Source organism: Anthonomus grandis, chromosome 8, assembly GCF_022605725.1.
Source record: "Anthonomus grandis grandis chromosome 8, icAntGran1.3, whole genome shotgun sequence".
NCBI classification, from domain to species: Eukaryota; Metazoa; Arthropoda; class Insecta; order Coleoptera; family Curculionidae; genus Anthonomus; species Anthonomus grandis.
This window is the reverse complement of record NC_065553.1, coordinates 26,102,094-26,120,731: the sequence shown is the minus strand read 5'-3', so window position 1 is coordinate 26,120,731 and position 18,638 is coordinate 26,102,094. Positions and strand designations below refer to the sequence as shown.

Genomic DNA, 18,638 nt, shown 5'->3' with positions numbered 1-18,638 from the left:
TGGAGTTACACACAGAATTCAAAAAAATTAAAAACGCTATAAATAATAAAATTAAAGTTTTAAAAAATCAACATTTTCGAAAGGAATGGGGCAGAACAGAGAAAGATGTTAAAAAACAATGGAAATTTATTAATAATTTTCTTGGTAAAAGTTCTAACAAAGTTTCTATTCATTGTTAGAAACAGATGATGGGAAAATAACTAAAGTACCAAATAAATTGAATGCCCATTTTGCTCATGTCAGTGTGAGTATTGTAAAAGAGTTGGAAAATGACGTTAGGTATTTAGGAAAAAACATTTCATTTCCTAAGATTGACTATAATAATACTGCTTGTGTAGAATTAACAACTGAATTCGAAGTAAATTAAAGCATAGTAAAACTAACGAAAAATTCTGCGGCGGGACATGATGGCATATCGGTATGCGACATTGTTAATCTGAAAGAGAGTATTACTGGGGCTCTGGTAAGGTTAACAAATAATATTTTAACTACTGGAACCTTTCCAGAGGAACTAAAAATAACTAGAGTTTCTCCAATCTTTAAGTCAGGTAATAAGTCTTTGATGAATAACTACAGACCAATTTCGGTAATAAGCGTTTTTTCTAAAATTATTGAGAAAATAATTAAAAAAAGGATAACGTTTTTTATTAATAAATATTTACCACTTGATGATTACCAATATAGGTTTGTTGAGAACAGAAATATTTTTAGCGCAACAGTTGATTTTCTAGATTACATATCGCGAGCATTGGATAAAAAAGAACTAGTTGTGACCGCATTTGTTGACTTGCAAAAAGCATTTGAGGTTGTGAGTACCGATACACTTTTAAATAAGCTCGAAAAAATGGGATTCAGGGGAGTACTTTTTGATTTAATTTAAATCTCGAAAATAGAAAACAATATGTAAAATTAAATGATACACGTAGTTCAGTGTCAGTTAATTCTTATGGCGTCCCACAAGGTTCCGTACTCGGACCATTGTTTTATTCCTTGTATGTATTAAACTTGAAGCTTGCTAATCTCATTGCGCGTTATTTCAGTTTTGCCGACGATATGTGTTAGTTTATACAGGTAGTAGCAAGGTTGTTCTAGAGAATAACATCAATGCCGATCTCAAAATATATATGGACTGGTTGCATTTTAATAAATTAAAAATTAATTCTAATAAAAAAAAATACATGTTATTTAAACAAAAAAATACACAAGTTGATGACTTCAATATTGGTATACAGTTTTGTGCATAAATATAGCAACAAGCGATGTTTTCAAAAATATTATTTGCTCCTTTAATTATTCCATATTATTTCTTTACTTTTAAGTACACGCCTCTGTATTATTTATAAATATACCGAGATATCATAAGAATGCCAATGCAGAGTAAGGAACTTCATGTTTGTTTATTTAGACAATGTGCATAAATATAGCAACATTCTTGTTTCGCATTTATTTTATCAGTTAAATATTGATTTACCCGCTGTAAAGTTGTTATTTTTGAATCTCAGAATTAACCTAAAATGGGTCGCTCAAAAACCGTCTCTGGTAATGTAAGAAAAATTATTGTGGAGCATTACGAAAATGGTGTTAGGCAGAGTGACATTGCAAGAAGCTTACGGCTTCACAGGTCAATCGTATTAAGAGTTTGCAAAAAATTTCGCCTTACTGGAACAGCTGCACTGGCGCCCATTCCTGGTAGACCCAGAAAAACAAATTTGAGGATGGATGGCAGCTGCTACGAATTTCCAAAGAAAATCCTTTTTTGTCTTCTTCCCTGATTTTGGCAAAATTAAAAGAGGGTGGAGGAGTAAACCTCAGTTCAACGTACCTGCTCGTCGCCCCGCCAAAAAACCATTACTCTCAAAGAAGAACGTCAAGGCTCGTTTTCACTTTGCCCAATCTCATGTTCACTGGTCTGTAGCTGATTGGAAGAAAGTCGTATTTAGTGATGAATCTAAATATAATTTATTCAGGACTGATGGACTGATGTACGTCAGACGCCCCAGTGAACAAAGATTAAACAAAAAGTACATTTGCCCCACAGTTAAACATGGAGGGGGAAATATTCTTGTATGGGGATTTTTCTCGGCTCGTGGCATGGTACCCATAGTAAGAATAGTGGGCAAAATGGATCGTTTCATGTACAAAGACATTCTGCAAACACATTTAGTGCCATATATGGATGAAGTCATGCCAGTAACAGCCATATTTCAGCATGACAACGATCCAAAACATGCTTCTCAATTTGTTAAGAGGTGGCTATCCGATGAAAAAATAAATGTAATGGTCTCTCCATCTCAATCGCCAGACCTAAACCCTATAGAGAATTTATGGCATTACATTGACACCAAAATCAGGCACCTAACATGCTCTAATACAAATATTCTCTTTGAAATAGTGGAAAAGGCTTGGAAAGAAGTGAACAATGACTATATTATGAAATTAATTGAGTCCATGCCAAGACGATGTGCAGATGTTATAAAGGTGAAGGGGTACTACACGAAATATTGAATTGATTTTAATTTAGTTGGGTTATATTTTTTTAGAATCAAAACTATTTTTTGTTGCTATATTTTTGAAGAATAAATTTGCATAAAACAGTTTGGTGTTTTATTTATTGTGATACAAAAAATACGATAATATGAAAATATAAACAGGCTCTAACTATTCTTGTAAATAATATATTAACCTTATAAAGTAGATACTAAAAGATATATAACAGGAAAGTTCAATGTTGCTATTTTTTTGCACAATACTGTATATGATTTACACATTCAAAAAGTAAAAAAAAATCGATATCTGGGCTTAATAATTGATGAAGCATTAACTTGGCGGGAACATATCTGCAGTGTTATTAAAAGAGTAAAGCGAATGATTGCAGTTATCTACAGATGTGATTATTTAACTGCAAAAACTAAAAATAATATCTATAATGATTACTTGATGTCTCACCTTAAATAATTACCCCCTGTTTAGGGAGTGTGTGCTCAAACTAATTTTACTACTGTTGAAACTCTTCAAAATAAATTTTATTAAAGTTCTTTTTAATTACGATAGGCTTACTCATACAGATACACTTTATCAAGAATTACATCTTAATTAGTTAAATAAAATATCAAAAATAGGACAATGTAAACTAGTATATAAAATTATCCACAAAAAGCAAAAAACTAATATAAACATTACTTTTACGAATATGATACATAATTATCCAACAAGAAATGTAAATAACATTTATCAGAACTAAACAAGAACTAAAAAAGCTGTTAAGGTATTTAATGGATTGCCAGAAAATATTAAGATGTGTTCAACAATTTAGTAATTAAGTAAAATCTGTATTGTTGTGATGCATTCATAATGAGTTACTTAGTTACTAAGTTCAATAAGTTTTAAATGCAATAGTTTACTTAAAGGGCGGTTTTCCTAGCCAGCGTATTTAGTGCGCCGCGTACGACGTAATACGCCCAGTGCAACACGTTTCGACTTAGTAGCAATACGGTGTTACCATTCTCCTAGAGAGCGCAATACAGTCCACGCCAGCGTTGTACGCCGGGCGTGATAAGACCGACTGGTTTCAGAGGAGTCAATTGCGTCGTTCGCGGCGTGCCAGTGCTTAATCTGCCATAGAAGATACCATAGGCACATCAGGATCTGCTGCAAAGAAAAAGAGGGCAAGCTACTGGGACAGATTGTCGTTTTTAGACACAGTTGAGGACGAAAGAAAAACTTTCTGCATTTCTGCTGATACTTCCGAAACTTTAGAAAACAATGACGAACTGCTACAAGACATCGAGAATCACCCGCCTTCATCAAAGGACGAACTTGAAATACCTCCTGTTATGCCTACTGAAACTTATGAACCTGTGGCAATCATCCGCTTAAAACGCAAAACTAGAGTGGAAAATTCAGCACTATCTAACTACTTAAAGGAAAAGAAAATTGAAAAACACTGTTGAATGATACCATTAGTCAGCTAATTAAATACGAGGAAGAAGATGAGATCGACTTGTTTTTTAAAAGCATCGCCAAGACAGTGAAGAAGTTTTCACCAAATCTTGTGAGAAAAACAAAATTAAAAGTTTTGGAAATTGTATCTGATATGGAACAACTTCATGAACAAGTGCATGTGTCCACCGACCACACATCAAGCTCAAATACATTCCGAAATTATCAATCACAGTTTTCCATCTATTCCCCTCACCATACATCAAACTTGACTTCCTTCCCAAATTATCAATCACCGCTTTCCGTTCCTTCGCTCCACCACACATCAAATTTGACTTCTCCAGATTGCCAATCAGAACTTTCCAACCATTCCTCCCACTACACATTGACTTCTCCAAATTATCAATCAAAGCTTTCCAACCATTCCTCTCATCACACATCAAAAGCGACTTCTCCTAATTTCCAATCACAACATCTCACCCCTTCCTCCCAGAACAGATCAACCTTCACTTCTTCAAATTATCAACTTCTCAATCAGCCCCCATCCACCCACAGCCGTACGTTCTGAAATTTTGGCTACCTCTGACGTGCTGACAGTTGCATATAACTTATTAGCCCAAGAGGATAAAACTAAATAAGTAATATTAAACTGTAAATTTTTAACTATGTTTAATTTTAATGAATAAAATGGATTAAATAAATTATAAAATATTTATTTTATTTTTCTTACCTCAAAGTAACAGCCAACTTTTCAGCAGGACTTATTGTTGCCATGACTCGATTACAGGGAGAAATATACAGATGATCTTTTATGTCGTTTAAAATTATATTAAATTGCTCACGGGTAAGTCTGAAATACCTTTTAAACTTTTCTTCTTCGTCAAGCAAATGCTTGTTGATTAATATATTGTAAGCACCTTCCTTTTGTCTGTTTAAAAACACATTGCCAATACTTTTCCTCTTATTGCTGTTAATTTTCAAAATGATGTCTTCTTCATCATCGGCCAAGTGTTTTTCCAGCAATAACAAAGCTAATACCCGTTTTTTATTATTTCCTAAACGGACCATTTTAATTAAAAGTTTCTAATAAACTAAAGCGTGACTAAAGCTAATACGTTTCCTAGGAAAACAAAGTTGCGCGGCGTACAAAATAGTACGCTCCTGCCGACGCGAAATTTTTTATTCGGTTCACGCCGCGTAATAGATCCGCTGGCTAGGAAAACCGCCCTTAAGGTATAATAGATTTTATATATACCTAGGAGCTGAGGTTTAATCTATTAATCTCTGAGCTCGTTTCCTCTTTTCAAAATCCTACCTAACTTTGTTAAGAATATTAAAATTAAAAAACGAAAAAAACAAAGAAAAGACCTACTTTTTAAAAAAATATCTAATTTGAACCAACGTTTCGGTAGTTATATCTACTACCGTTATCAAGGTAAAATTAAATTAAAAATATAAACAAAATATACTTATCTTGCAAATCCTCTGCTATATAATACCCTAAAAATTCCTTCCTAATTCGATAATACTTTAAATATTTTTTTTAATAATTTTACGGTTTATTATTAGTTTGTCAAACTATTAATAAACCACTCACCTACTCACCCTCTTGCAAAATATCTTTACTCCATACACTAATAATTCTGATTCGTACATTAAAAATTCTCAACCCTTTTTAGAAAAACTTTCTACAATTTCTTTTAACCCTCATGATCTATTGGTAAGTTTTGATGTTGTAAGTCTTTTTACTAATGTTCCTGTTGACAAAACTTTAAATATAGTTAAAAATAAATTAGATAAAGATAATAGTTTAGCAGAACGTACAACACTAAGCATTAGTACAATTTTAGCCAACTTTTAACCTATTGTGTAAAAACTACTTATTTCCAATACAGTAATGATTTTCATCAAAAAAACTTTGGTATGGCTATGGATTCTCCTCTTTCACCAATTTTAAGTAATATATTAATAGAAAATCTTGAATCTGAAATTATTAATACATTTGATAAAAACCCTAAAATATGGTGGCGATATATTACCATAACGAAATAGATCTTATAAATTTTTTAATTTACATTAACTCCAAAGAATCTCCCATAAAATTTACTCTTGAAAAGGAGGCTGATGGTCAGCTTACTTTTCTTGATTAACTTTATTTTAACCCATTAGTGCGTAGAGTCCCTTAAAAGGGACGCCATTGGTTTCAAGCACATGCACACTTATAATGTTTTCATAACCTCGTGCATTTGTCTAGACGTTTGCTATTTGTTGTAAAATCAGTTTATGTGCAGAAATCGGAGATAGCGTTTTGATTTTGTATTTTTATGTGACCATGGATCCGGAACTTTACTCGAAATGGTGGGTAAGTTTTAATTTTTTATATCGATAGGTTTTGAAATCAGGGTAAAGAAATTCAGTAAATATGTTGTGTTTAAGGTTAGAATCATCATACAATTTTGTCTGCAAAACAAAAATGTGTTATTGTTTTCTTAGACATAAATATTTGTTCTGTCCCTTATAAGGGACTCTATGCGTATTTTGCAGATTATCTCTGCATGAATTGCAGACATTATTTGAAGAAAATGACGGTGAAGTTCAACCAAATCTTGATGTTTTCATTGGAATTCCTGATGACCTAGGCGAAGACACAGAAGACAGCGACAGCTCTGATGATGAGCATATCGGAGATGTAAATCGCTTATGCCGTGGAATACTTCAGCAGAATTGTGAAGTAAGTGCCAGAAAACAAAATGATTTTGACAAAGAAGATCTAGTTCCTCTAGCCCAACTATTTCCAAAGTCTAAGGGTTTATCTCGTCAAACCTATGAAGCCCCACCTAATGAACAAGATGATTTTGATGAAGAAGATCTAATACCTTTAGCAGATCTGCTTTCTAAACCTGGGTCAAGTATAAGTCAAGGCAATTTTTCAACCCCTAAACGTAGAAAGCTATACGAATGGAACGCAGATCCCCCCCCATTTTTTCTATGAATACAAACTGTGTGCCACGAGAGCCATCTCAAGAAGCAAAAGAAGCCCAAAATTCGTTAGATTTTTTAAAACTGTTTTTCGATGAAGATCTCACATCGAAAATTGTTGAGGAAACCAATAAATACGGCCAACAAAAAAATAAGGAGCTAAATTTCACAAAAGAAGAGTTATATGTACTACTTGGAGGAATGCTTCTTTCAGGTTATGCAAAATATCCGAACAAGACGATGTTTTGGAATCCAACAGAAGATATACCAAACATTTAAAAAAATAGCATGCGACTAAATAGATTTGAAGTGTTACTTCGCCACATGCATTTCAACGATAATGTTAATATTGATCGCAGTGACCGGCTTTACAAAATTCGCCCTCTACTGAACTCACTGAATGAGAATTTCAAAAAACACGGAGGTTTGGATGAACATCTTTCAATTGATGAATGCATGAAACCCTACTATGGCAAACGCTATGCCAAACAGTACATCACGGGCAAGCCGATAAGATTCGGCTTCAAAAACTGGGCTCTATGCAGTAGTAATGGGTACATGATTTCTTTTGAGATTTACACTGGCAAATCAGATGCAGAAAAAGTTTTTAGTCTTGGTGGAGACGTGGTTATGTCCTTACTACATAAATCGAAAGTGCCTTCTAACTAGGAATATAAATTTTTTTTTGATAATTATTTTACAAGCCTGACCTTACTGAACCATCTGTCGGAAAATAAAATTTGTGCAACGGCAACAGTAAGAGATATTCGAACGGAAAAGTGTCCATTTCCTGAAAGTACTTCATGGAAATCAAAACCAAGGGGAAGCCACAGTTTTGTTTCTTGTGATAACGTTACTTTTGTACAATGGAAGGACAACAAGGTTGTCACATTGGGTACCAACTTGGTGGAAGGAAACTAAAACTAAAAAACAAATTCCACAACCAAAAATTAAAGCTGGATACAATAAACACATGGGAGGAGTTGATAAAATGGATGGGCTGATTGCTTTGTATAGGACAAGAATGCGACAGCGAAAATGGTATTGGCCAATAGTTTCATATTTATTAGATGCAAGCCTCTCAAATGGCTGGGTACTTATGAAAAAGCTAAGACCAAATGATGCAAATTGTGCCTCCTTACTAGAATTTCGGAGGTATATCGCCCTAAGTTTTTTACAGTCCTATGGTAGAAAACCAAGTAGAGGAAAAACTACGCTTCCAGTTCATAAAGCCTCTAGATTTGATAATATAGGACATTTAATTCGGTACAATGAATCTGATCGAAGGTGCCAAGTATGCAAGAAGAAAAGTAACTTTATATGTGTAAAACGTGTGTGTTTCGAAAATTACCATATAAACTAAATAATATTAATTTTATGCATGGAGTCTGATATATAGTCAAATATTTGATTTTTGTATTTTTTTTATATCTTATTTAAGTCATTTATCTAATTCATAAAGAAAAAATACATAAAAAACAATTTTTATAAGTGTGCATGGGTTAATTAAAAAAGATTTACACAATTTTGAAACTAGAATTTACCATAAACCAACTCATACTAAATCCAATAATGGTAAAAAGTCTATATGACCGTGCAAACATTTTTTGTAATAATCAATATTGAACAACTGAAAAAGATGTTATTAAAAATATCTTAATACAAAATAATAATTATCCCAAAGAATTTTTGAAAAATTGCTTTAAAGAGTTTATCCACGTATAAAATTGAATCAACCAATTTTTACGACAAATCTTATTTTACCATTTAATCCAGGTTTTTCTGATAAGATAAAAAGAACTGCTAAAAAATCTAATATAAGAACTATTTTTAAATCACAAAACACATTACGATATATATTACCAAAAACTAAACCTTTCAATGAAAATGAATTTAATAAAAATGTAATATATAAAATTCCTTGTACTTGTGGTAAATTTTACATAAGTGAAACCTGTAGACCATTACCAAAAAGAATTAATGAACATAACTCTTACATAAAAAACAATGATTTTCAAAAATCCAAAATTACACAACATGCATTCGACAATAACCATGGAATAAACTGGAATGCTTCCTCAATTTTAGCAAAGGAACCAATTTCAAAATTACGTAAACTAAAGGAAAGTGCATTTATGCATTTATATAAAGGAAGATAAATGCTTAGCTACTTGTTCGGTTGATTTTAATAATACATGGATTCCTTTGCTAAAAAGAGAGGTAGAACAGGGTATTCTCAAAATTAATTAATAATTTAAAATGTTTGATATTCATGTATTTTCTATCATTAATTTACATTAAGATCACACCCATTTAATTTTAAAGAACTAACCTTTGAATTTTTTTTATCTTTCAAAACAATATCAATTCAAAAAGTATTATCGAATTAGGAAGGAATTCTGAGGGTTATACAGGGTGTCCGGAAAGTCAACCATAATACTGAAGGGGCTGATGGAGCAACTCATAAGCACCCAGAAAAACATAAAATGAACTGAGTAAAAAATCGATGGTTTTCGAGATATTGGCACTTTAGTGGAAGTCACCAAAATCCTACTCTTGGATCAGATTTTCGATTGTCACGCCTTAAAAATAGATATTTTTTAGAATCTCTTTTTAGCTATGCAACACTGAATAGCCATTTTACTGATCAAAGACAAACATTAAACTAAACGGCTAAAAAATTTAATAAGAAATCTATTCTAAATTAAAGTATTACTTATTTTTATTTTTTAAACTTTGAATTTGACCGCTCATACTGGACCGAAAAATTGTACGGCAACCCGGCTAATACCTTAAAAAGTTTGCTCATTTAATTTAATTTTAAAATTACCCAATATGTTTTAAAAAAGCTTTACTGTTATTGTGATAGAGTGAAAGATAAACCTAATCTATCTTATGAAAAAAAAATAAACAAATTTATAATTATGTTATGTTCAAAAAATATTTTTATTTAACTATAAAAAAAATTTAAAAATCAAATAATATGTTCGAACTGTCTACCACCAACGCGAATGCAGGCGTAGCATCTTTTAATAAATTACCTATTGATCCATCTTGCATTCCTGGCAGGGTTAAGATCTTGGGCTGCATCATTTATTCACTGCCGTAATTCAGCAATATTATTTATTGGTCTTGCATAAACCTTTTCTTTTATGAAACCCCAGTAAAAAAAATCGAGTGGGTTTAGGTCTGGAGACCTGGGAGGCCATAAAATTGGACCAAGTCGGCCGATCCATCTGTTGGGGTATGTTTGGTTTAAATACCGACGAACTTCATGGGCATAATGTGCCGGGCAACCATCATTTTTAAACCACATTATTCGGCGACTGGCCAAAGGAACATCTTCTAAAAGAATTGGTAGATTGTTTTGACAAAAATCTAAATAAGCCTGCCAGTTCAAATTTTCTGGTAATTCGAATGGGCCAATTACACGTCCGTTCAAGATACCGGTCCACAAGTTTACTTTAAATCGGTACTGTGACCTTTCTTCTCGAATAGAGTGGGGATTTTCCAACGCATAAGTGTGCAAATTGTGCATGTTCATAAAGCCATCCTTTTTGAATGTACTCTCATCCGACCACAGTTTATTATTTAAAAAATTCGGATCCTCTTGATTTTTTTGCAACATTCTGCGGCAAAATTGTAGGCGTGGTTCGTAGTCTTGAGGCAGTAGGCTTTGCACTCGTTGAACATGATAAGGGTGATATTGAAATCGCCTAGTGATGTCGTTTACTACCGATTTCGGTATCCCTGTTCTTCTTTCGATTGCTCGTGTCGAAGTAGTCGGATCATTTTCAATTTCTTCTAAAAATTGATCAACATAATCAATACGAGGTCTTCCCTCCCGAACAGGAGCATGAGGCATTCTGCCTTCGGAATATGAGCGGTGAACATTAATAAATATACAATAATCAGGATATCGGGCCAAATTCGGATATCTTTCTTGATAAAGATTAGATGCTGCTAGAGCATTTCCTCTGCATTTACCATAAAATGAGATGCATGTTTGCATATTCTTAGGCGGTATACGGCAAGGGCATAATACATGATTAATCAATAAAACAAACAGCTCAAAGAACACAGTCCACAGGAAAATGAACTCAAAAACAAATCCAAAGCAAAAGGTAACAGAAACGTTAGGATACAAGCAAAAAAGTAGTTAGTTCACGAAATACTGTAAACAAACTAAATTCCAAAAACGTTTGTTGTTTATTGCTATGGTGATAAGAATTACCTTCGCTCTTGATTTTTTTAATTTTTAAGTTAAATAAAAACATTTTAAATATAACTTAAAAATTTGTTTAATTTTTTTACAATGATATCATAAGGTGAATTAGGGTTATTTTTTACTATAACAAATAATAGTAAACTGTTAAAAAAACATTTAGGTAATTTTAAAAAGTAGATTAAATGAGCAAACTTTTTAAGGTATTAGCCGGGTTGCCGTAATATTTTTTGGTCCAGTATGACCGGTCAAATTCAACGTTTAAAAAATAAAAATAAGTAATACTTTAATTTAGAATAGATTTCTTATTAAATTTTTTGGCCGTTTAGTTTAATGTTTGTCTTTGATCAGTAAAATGGCTATTCAGTGTTGCATAGCTAAAAATAGATTCTAAAAAATATCTATTTTTGTTGACTTTTCGGACACCCTGTATATAATAGAGTTCTTATATAGCAGAGGATTTGCAAGATAAGTATATTTTGTTTATATTTTTAATTTAATTTTACTTTAATTACCTTGATAACGGTAGTAAATATAACTACCGAAAAGTTGGTTCAAATTAGGTATTTTTTAAAAAAAGTAGGTCTTCTCGTTGTTTTTATCGTTTTTTAATTTTAATATTCATAACAAAATTAGGTAGGATGTTGACAAGAAGAAACGAGCTCAGAGATTAATAGATTAAACCTCAGCTCCTAGGTATATAAAAAATATATTACACCCTAAGTAAATTATTGTTTTTAAAACTTATTGAACTTTAAGTTAAGAAATTAAACTAAGTATATCGAACGGTATCATTATAGATTTGAGTTCATATTTGTTTTAAATACGTAAATAAGTCTATTTTCTTCTTCTTTTCAATTTTTGAGCGTGTGAGATAGTAATGTCTAATTTGATTTTTGCTATAAGTGACGTAATACCCAATAAAATAAGTAACTCATTTAGTAATTATTCCAAAAAAATTAAAATATTCTTTGATACTTAGTTTTTTTTAAGGCTTACTGTATAGAAGTAAAATCGCTACTCTTGTGGCCAATGCTTGCATGCATTGATTAGGGAGTTTAAATTGTAATATACACATGTAAACATTATTGGAAGGGCTTATTTTTGCTAATAAATGTTTGAATATGATAAAAACTCACCTGTGGCGCCACAGAAGCAGCAGCGGCAGCTCCAAAATTAAACCCGCCGCTCGGCTTGTCGCCGGGCGCACTCGCAGCACCAAAACTAAAACCGGCCTTCTGACTGGCCGCCGGCGTCGCACCGAAGTTAAAACTACCATTTTGCGCCGCCGGGGTCGCCCCAAAACCGGTAGACTCAACCGGTTTGCTACTACCGAACATATTTGGGACGACGGGCGTCGTGGAGGCAGCACCAAAAGTCACGGGTTTCGTTTGCGGACTGTTCGAGCCGAAACTGAAGGCGGGTGTGGTGGTTTGGTTGAAGTTAAAGGATGGCGCTGCCGCCTTTGGGGCGGCGGCGGCGGCGGCGAATGAGAACTGAGACTTGTTTTCACTGCCGAACGGTTTGTTTTCGGGCACGTTGCTACCGAATGAGAAAGATGGCGCCGTTTGGTTGGGGAAAGTGGATTGTTGTGTGGTCGAGTCGGGTGCACCGAAGGTGAACGGTTTCGCCACTGTAGCTGTGGGTTTTGCTCCGAATGCTGCTGCGTTAGGCGCGTCGAAGCTGAAGCCGTTTGATGGTTTCGGGGGTGAGAAGCTGGAAGAACAAAAAAGGAGCTTAGCTTTTTAACCAAAACTTTAAATTTTGAGACACATTCCTGAAATATTAATGATATATCTAAATTTTATTTTACTGATAACCGGAAAGACTTGTATCTTATTTATTTATTTATTTGACATTTACATTTTGAACAATGGAGAAGGTTTGAGTATGGCCCATGCTTATATTATGGATTATGGGCCATTCTATTATTGGCAACAACCCGCACCGATACGATGCTTCACATAGCATAGATTAACAGTATTTGATCCGCGAACAAATCTCTACCTTCAGCTATCTAAACATAGGAAAGCACTTCACAGGTTGATATTCCGGTGATTGTAGCATTTTTTTGTTCTCATATGACATTCTTAAAAATACTGCAAGTTTTGGTTTGTTTAATTTTATGTAATTTGCCTATTTATTATTGTATAGGGTTTAAACTTTATTTTTAACTAGTGGCAACAGGGCGCCCGCACCATATTAAACATGAAATATTTATTGCCAAACTCGTGTGTAGTGGGTTGCAGAAATCCAATAAATTTTAATAATTTAAATACTATAAATTAATTGATTCAATCTGTCTACTACCTCTATTCAACAATCTTTTATTTACCATTATTATATTACTATTGTATTTAGTCTTGTTAATCTAATTTATAAAAATAAACACGATTAAAACCGGTATAGTTTTGGTAATAGCCACTTAATAGACAGTAGACACTCTTGCAAATTTTGCGCTATAAAGGTCAATCTTGATCTATGCTTAGGTACCGGGGTACTGCTGAAAATAACTAATTAATACCTTGAAATTGTTTTGAATTGTTGATAAAATATTAATATTATCTTCCGATTATTAAAATATAATTCGGTTAGGATTCCACTAAGAGCCCCTGTTATAGAACTAGTATTGGGTTCTGTGGTTTTTTATCAATGTACTTCCCTGTGTTTCCCGGATTACTATTTAATTCGACCCTTCTTGCGAATTTCTGCTATATTCACAACATTGGTTACCAAGGTCTTCCTCGCCGTAATTTTTCCAATTTTTTTTTCATCTTTCCTTTTGCGCCTCGACTGGAGGATCTGATAGTCGTTCCTTGCGACCTATCCCTTAAAAATGGGAAAGTAAAAGTAAACGACGAGCAAACCAAGTAACAAAGTTTTCCTTTCGGGATCTGTGAATGAATAAATTTGCTTGCAGATAAGTCCGTTTCATTTGCTGAAATTGTTTTACGAGGACGTGAATTCTTTGTGTGTTCCTCTGGAATTTTGACGTCATGTAAGTATAGCACATGGTTCATTTTTATAGAATCTAATTTAAAGCTCAATTTCTCTTTATTTAAAGATTATCCATTAATTAATTGCTGCCCTATTACGTTCTGCATTGCCCATGCTGATATTTTGTCACAAAATTAGATTTTAATCAGATAACTAATTTTTAGGGGTAAGTTATTCTTATACCGTTGTTTCCTTTTTAATCCCTACCTCTTTGTTTCTCATTTAGGGTTCTCTTTATCATCTCTTTATGATCTATTTGTGTTCTAAGTGCATACTATGCATTTTTTTATTCACACGACTATTATTACTGACGACGATTTTAAATCTTCACTGTAGGGAGCACTGTAGACCATTTTTCATAAAATTAAAAATCTTAACCCTTCCTTGTACATTCTTAACTGTCTTGTTGAAATTCATATAAACACAGTTATAAAAAAATGTAGATTTTCACTCTTATAACACAAGAGGTGCACAACAAATATGTCTTCCTTATTTAAAACTACAAAAATCAAAGAATAATTCCCTACCCCATAGTCTTTACAACAAATTACAATGTTCTACTTGCCAGCTATCTCTTAAAAAATTAAAAGTAATCATCAGAGATACACTTCTAGAACACAACTTTTATTCTGTTGATGAGTTTATAACCACGCCTCTGAATAAATGACAAATGTGCTCAGATCTTGACAGATTTTTTGTTAAACTTTACTGTACTTGTTTATTACTATTATAACTTTGTTCAGCAACAGTATTTACGTTCTTGTTAAGATGTCATAACTTTGTACTTGTTTATATTTATATGTTTTTGTTTGTATTTGATTTTAAATTTGTGTAATGGCTTGTAGGTATGTAATTTTTCTTTTTTTTTAAATCTCTCAATTATTATTGAACTGTATTTGTAGCTTCGACATACACTGTTTTTCTTGGTTTTAATGACTTGTGCAAGACTAAGGTTATTAGCATCAATAAACTACTACTATTACCATTTAGACTATATTTAGTATCGACTTGTGAAAAATGGCACGATTGTTATTTTTTAGGTAAAAATTTTGGAAGGGAAATATATGTTTCAAAAAAAATCAGAAAGTAGTGGAAAGTAGGGACCAGTGATATGACGAAAACTATAACTGCTGTTAAAGAAAATTTATTAACTTGTAGGCAGGTAGCAAAAACATTTTGTGTAGCAAGATCCACTTTACAAAGGCTTTCTAAAGTCGATGGAGATCCTGATCGCAGAACTGCAACTACCCTTGGAAGAAAAACAGTTTTAGGTAGTCAACTGAAGAAGGAGCTTGTTGATTACATTCTCACAATGGAGGCAACATTTTATGGTCTCACTAGACGAGACATTCGTATTATAGGTGTGAAATAGCAGAAAGAAGCTGGCTTATTTCCTTACGGCAACGTAAAGTCGCCATAAGGAAATACTTTCGGTGAAAACGCATCACGTTTTTTTGATAATATGGAGCAGAAATACAATTTTCCACGGCACAGAATATTTAAATCGCTCATTTGAGAAACCCCACATGTCCATAAATTTGACATTTCGACTTTTCTTGCTTATCAGCGCTACTTTAAAATATGTATTTATATGAGAAACCCCACAAGTCCCGGACATGTGGTGTTTCTCAAATAACCGCCTATGTGACAAATAGCATGCCTTGCGTGTTGCGTTTATTAATATTTAGTATTAACAATTTCGTCATCCGAGGAGGATGTTTCTGTGGAAGTTATTCCTAAAAAATGCAAAAAGGGATTTAAACAAGTTATTTACAAAAATGAAGTGATTAAAAGTTTGCAAATGAAGGGCAAAGAACATCTGAATTACAGAGGCATTAAAGTAAATTAGCGGGCAATAGGTGAACCATGCCGGTAAGTTTTTTTTTCCACAGTAGACCGTGTTCGACGCTTGGCTAATTTATTATCATTGGAAAAATCACCTAACGATAGATGAGGTACCCCAGAAAATGCATAACCTGAGGTTTGCATTTCCAATTCAAAATTTAAAAAATTCCGTTTCAAAACCTGAGGGGTGGTCAGGCAAGTAGAAGAACTTATTCATACATTTCCCGTAAAAAAATCACATTATGGCAGTAGAAACTATCAGTATCTTAAAATGCATGAGTTATTTATCATCAAATATCCCGAATCATCTGTGAAGTACAGCTTTTATCGCAAGATATTCAAGAAACCTTTTAGCTTGTCTTTCGGTAGTCCGCAGGACCACCACCTACTGCACCTGAGAGGTACTTTCCAACAAAATTAAATCTAAGGTCCTAAACGACGTAGCTAAACGTGTAGCTGTGGCGGAAAAAATTGTCCACCAATGAAAAGCCAAAAAATTCTATAACAAAATGAAAACCATTCCAGAGTTGTGCCAAACAGATGCCACAGTAGCAGCAATTTGCGTTGACTACATGCAAAATCTAGCCCTCCCTATTATTCCAGTTCAAGACACATTTTACCTGCATCAACTAAGTGTCAATGTTTTTAATATCCACGACCTTAATACTCGAAAAACAATGTTTTATGTATACCATGAAGGTATGGGCAAAAAAGGACCAAATGAGGTTTGTTCCTTTATTATGGATTTAATAAATAGTGAAATTCCACCAAACATTGAACATTTCCATATTTTTTCTGACGGACGCGGTGGTCAGTATAAAAACCATTCAATTGTTAGGATGTGCTTAGGCCTTACAGACCTCTAACGATTTCAAAGTGTGAACCAGTATTTTCCCATAAGAGGACATTCCTACATGCCATGTTACAGGGATTTTGCCATGGTGAAGAAGAAAATTAATAAAAACGATAGGGTTTTTCTACTAAAAGATTATGTTTCATTAATTGTCGGTTCAAACTCAAAAAAATTTTTTTTTGGTGCACCTCACGGACGAGGAGAATACATTGGTCAAAAACTATAAAAGTTGGTGGCCCGTTTACCAGTGGCGGCTCCTTCTTAGGGTCAATTGGTCAATGACCCCCTGTTATACTTTTTTTTTAAAAATGAAATGCAAATGGTGAACCGATGAATGCCAAGTTAATCAAAAGAAAAGAAGTACTAAAAATAGTGAAAGGTTCATGGCCTTAAAAGGGTCTCCAAAAGTTGTTGATGCCCGGAGGAACTTAACCCCTCTTACCTGAAACGCCCAGAGAAGGAATCCTTCACAATGCTGCTAGCTCAAGCCGATGTGGGTTCTAGCTTCTTTCTCAACCAAATGAACCAAAATTTCTTAGGTAGTAACTACCCAAGAGTTACCCAAATAAATGTCAAAATCAGTATGGCGCCACCAAGTTTTGGATTTTATATAATCCCAATGGACGCCCAATATTTATCAAAATTTATTTAGGCAAGTTCAAAACGAAACTTGGAAAACAAAATCAAAGTCAAGTCGGTATACACTATTGTTTCCAAATTACCTATGATATTCTAACCTACTCAACTCAAGTGAAAAACAAAATAACAACAGAAAATAACAATGTATTTAAGTCTTGATTATCACAGAGAATTATGTTATGTTAATTTATTTATCTTTAAGAGGAATAATTATTTAAGTTGGTAATAAGGAACCACAACATTTAAGTTTCTAATTACAAGAAAAACAAAGTTGTCAACAGATAACGTGCCATAAAATTAAATTTTTCAGAATGGTGCACCGTCATTCGTGACCATGCTTATAAGAAATATATCTAAAAAAATACACAATCAAAAGTGTGGTTGTCAAAATAAAATAAATTTGTTACACCCAAACCTTTTGGGGAATGAAGCTTCAATTCGAATTAAACTAACAATTTACATGGCCCGGTATATCCCGCCACGGACATTGACCTAAGCAAAAAAAAAAAATTACAACCCTAGCTGTTGAAGCTTCCCCAATCAAAATTACCCTTTTATTAGTTTACTCTAATATTTACTAGCTAATCTGAGAAAATTTGACATCTTAAATGATATAACCCAAGTATATACTCGTAGTACTACGAAGCCGGCTGCGTCTTACCTCACAGGAGTCACTTGTCACATATATATGTACTCTTATCAGTAATATTCAATAATAAAATAGCATCAATTAAATAATGTCAATAAAATTTTAAATAAACTTTTGAGAGACAAAGTACAGTCGAACCTGGTGGGCCTTTGGATTATCGAAATAATATAAACATTTTTTCCACAATTCGGCTTCACCCCGCTCAGATTGTAAAGTCATATATATATGTATGTATCTCTACTCAAAAGATAAAAGTTGTGATAATAAAAATAAAATAAGTGAATAAAAAAAATGTTATGTTGTGTCACTTAGCTCCACACACAGCAGACTACTTCAGATTCGAGACTCTCCCAGACATCCAATTCTCAGTCAAAGAAAAACTGCAGGCTTCCAAACTTCACCTCTTCCACTTCACAATACGCCAAGCTCTGGTAGTGGTCTAGGTTAGACGTTAGCTCACAGTTGTTTAAAATCTCCTCTAGATTAGAGCCAATAGAGTACATAACCCCAAA

The 18,638-nt window shown here is 33.4% G+C and overlaps 1 protein-coding gene across 1 annotated transcript in view; it reads right to left on the bottom strand.

The window, feature by feature from the left end:
• Window positions 1-18,638, bottom strand: part of LOC126739394 (nuclear pore complex protein Nup153) — an 84,578-nt gene that overhangs the window by 35,039 nt on the left and 30,901 nt on the right. Inside the window, exon 8 of the mRNA XM_050445059.1 lies at window positions 12,283-12,859. Within this exon, the coding sequence (XP_050301016.1) occupies window positions 12,283-12,859 (577 nt within the window). The remainder of the gene's footprint in view (window positions 1-12,282; window positions 12,860-18,638) is intronic.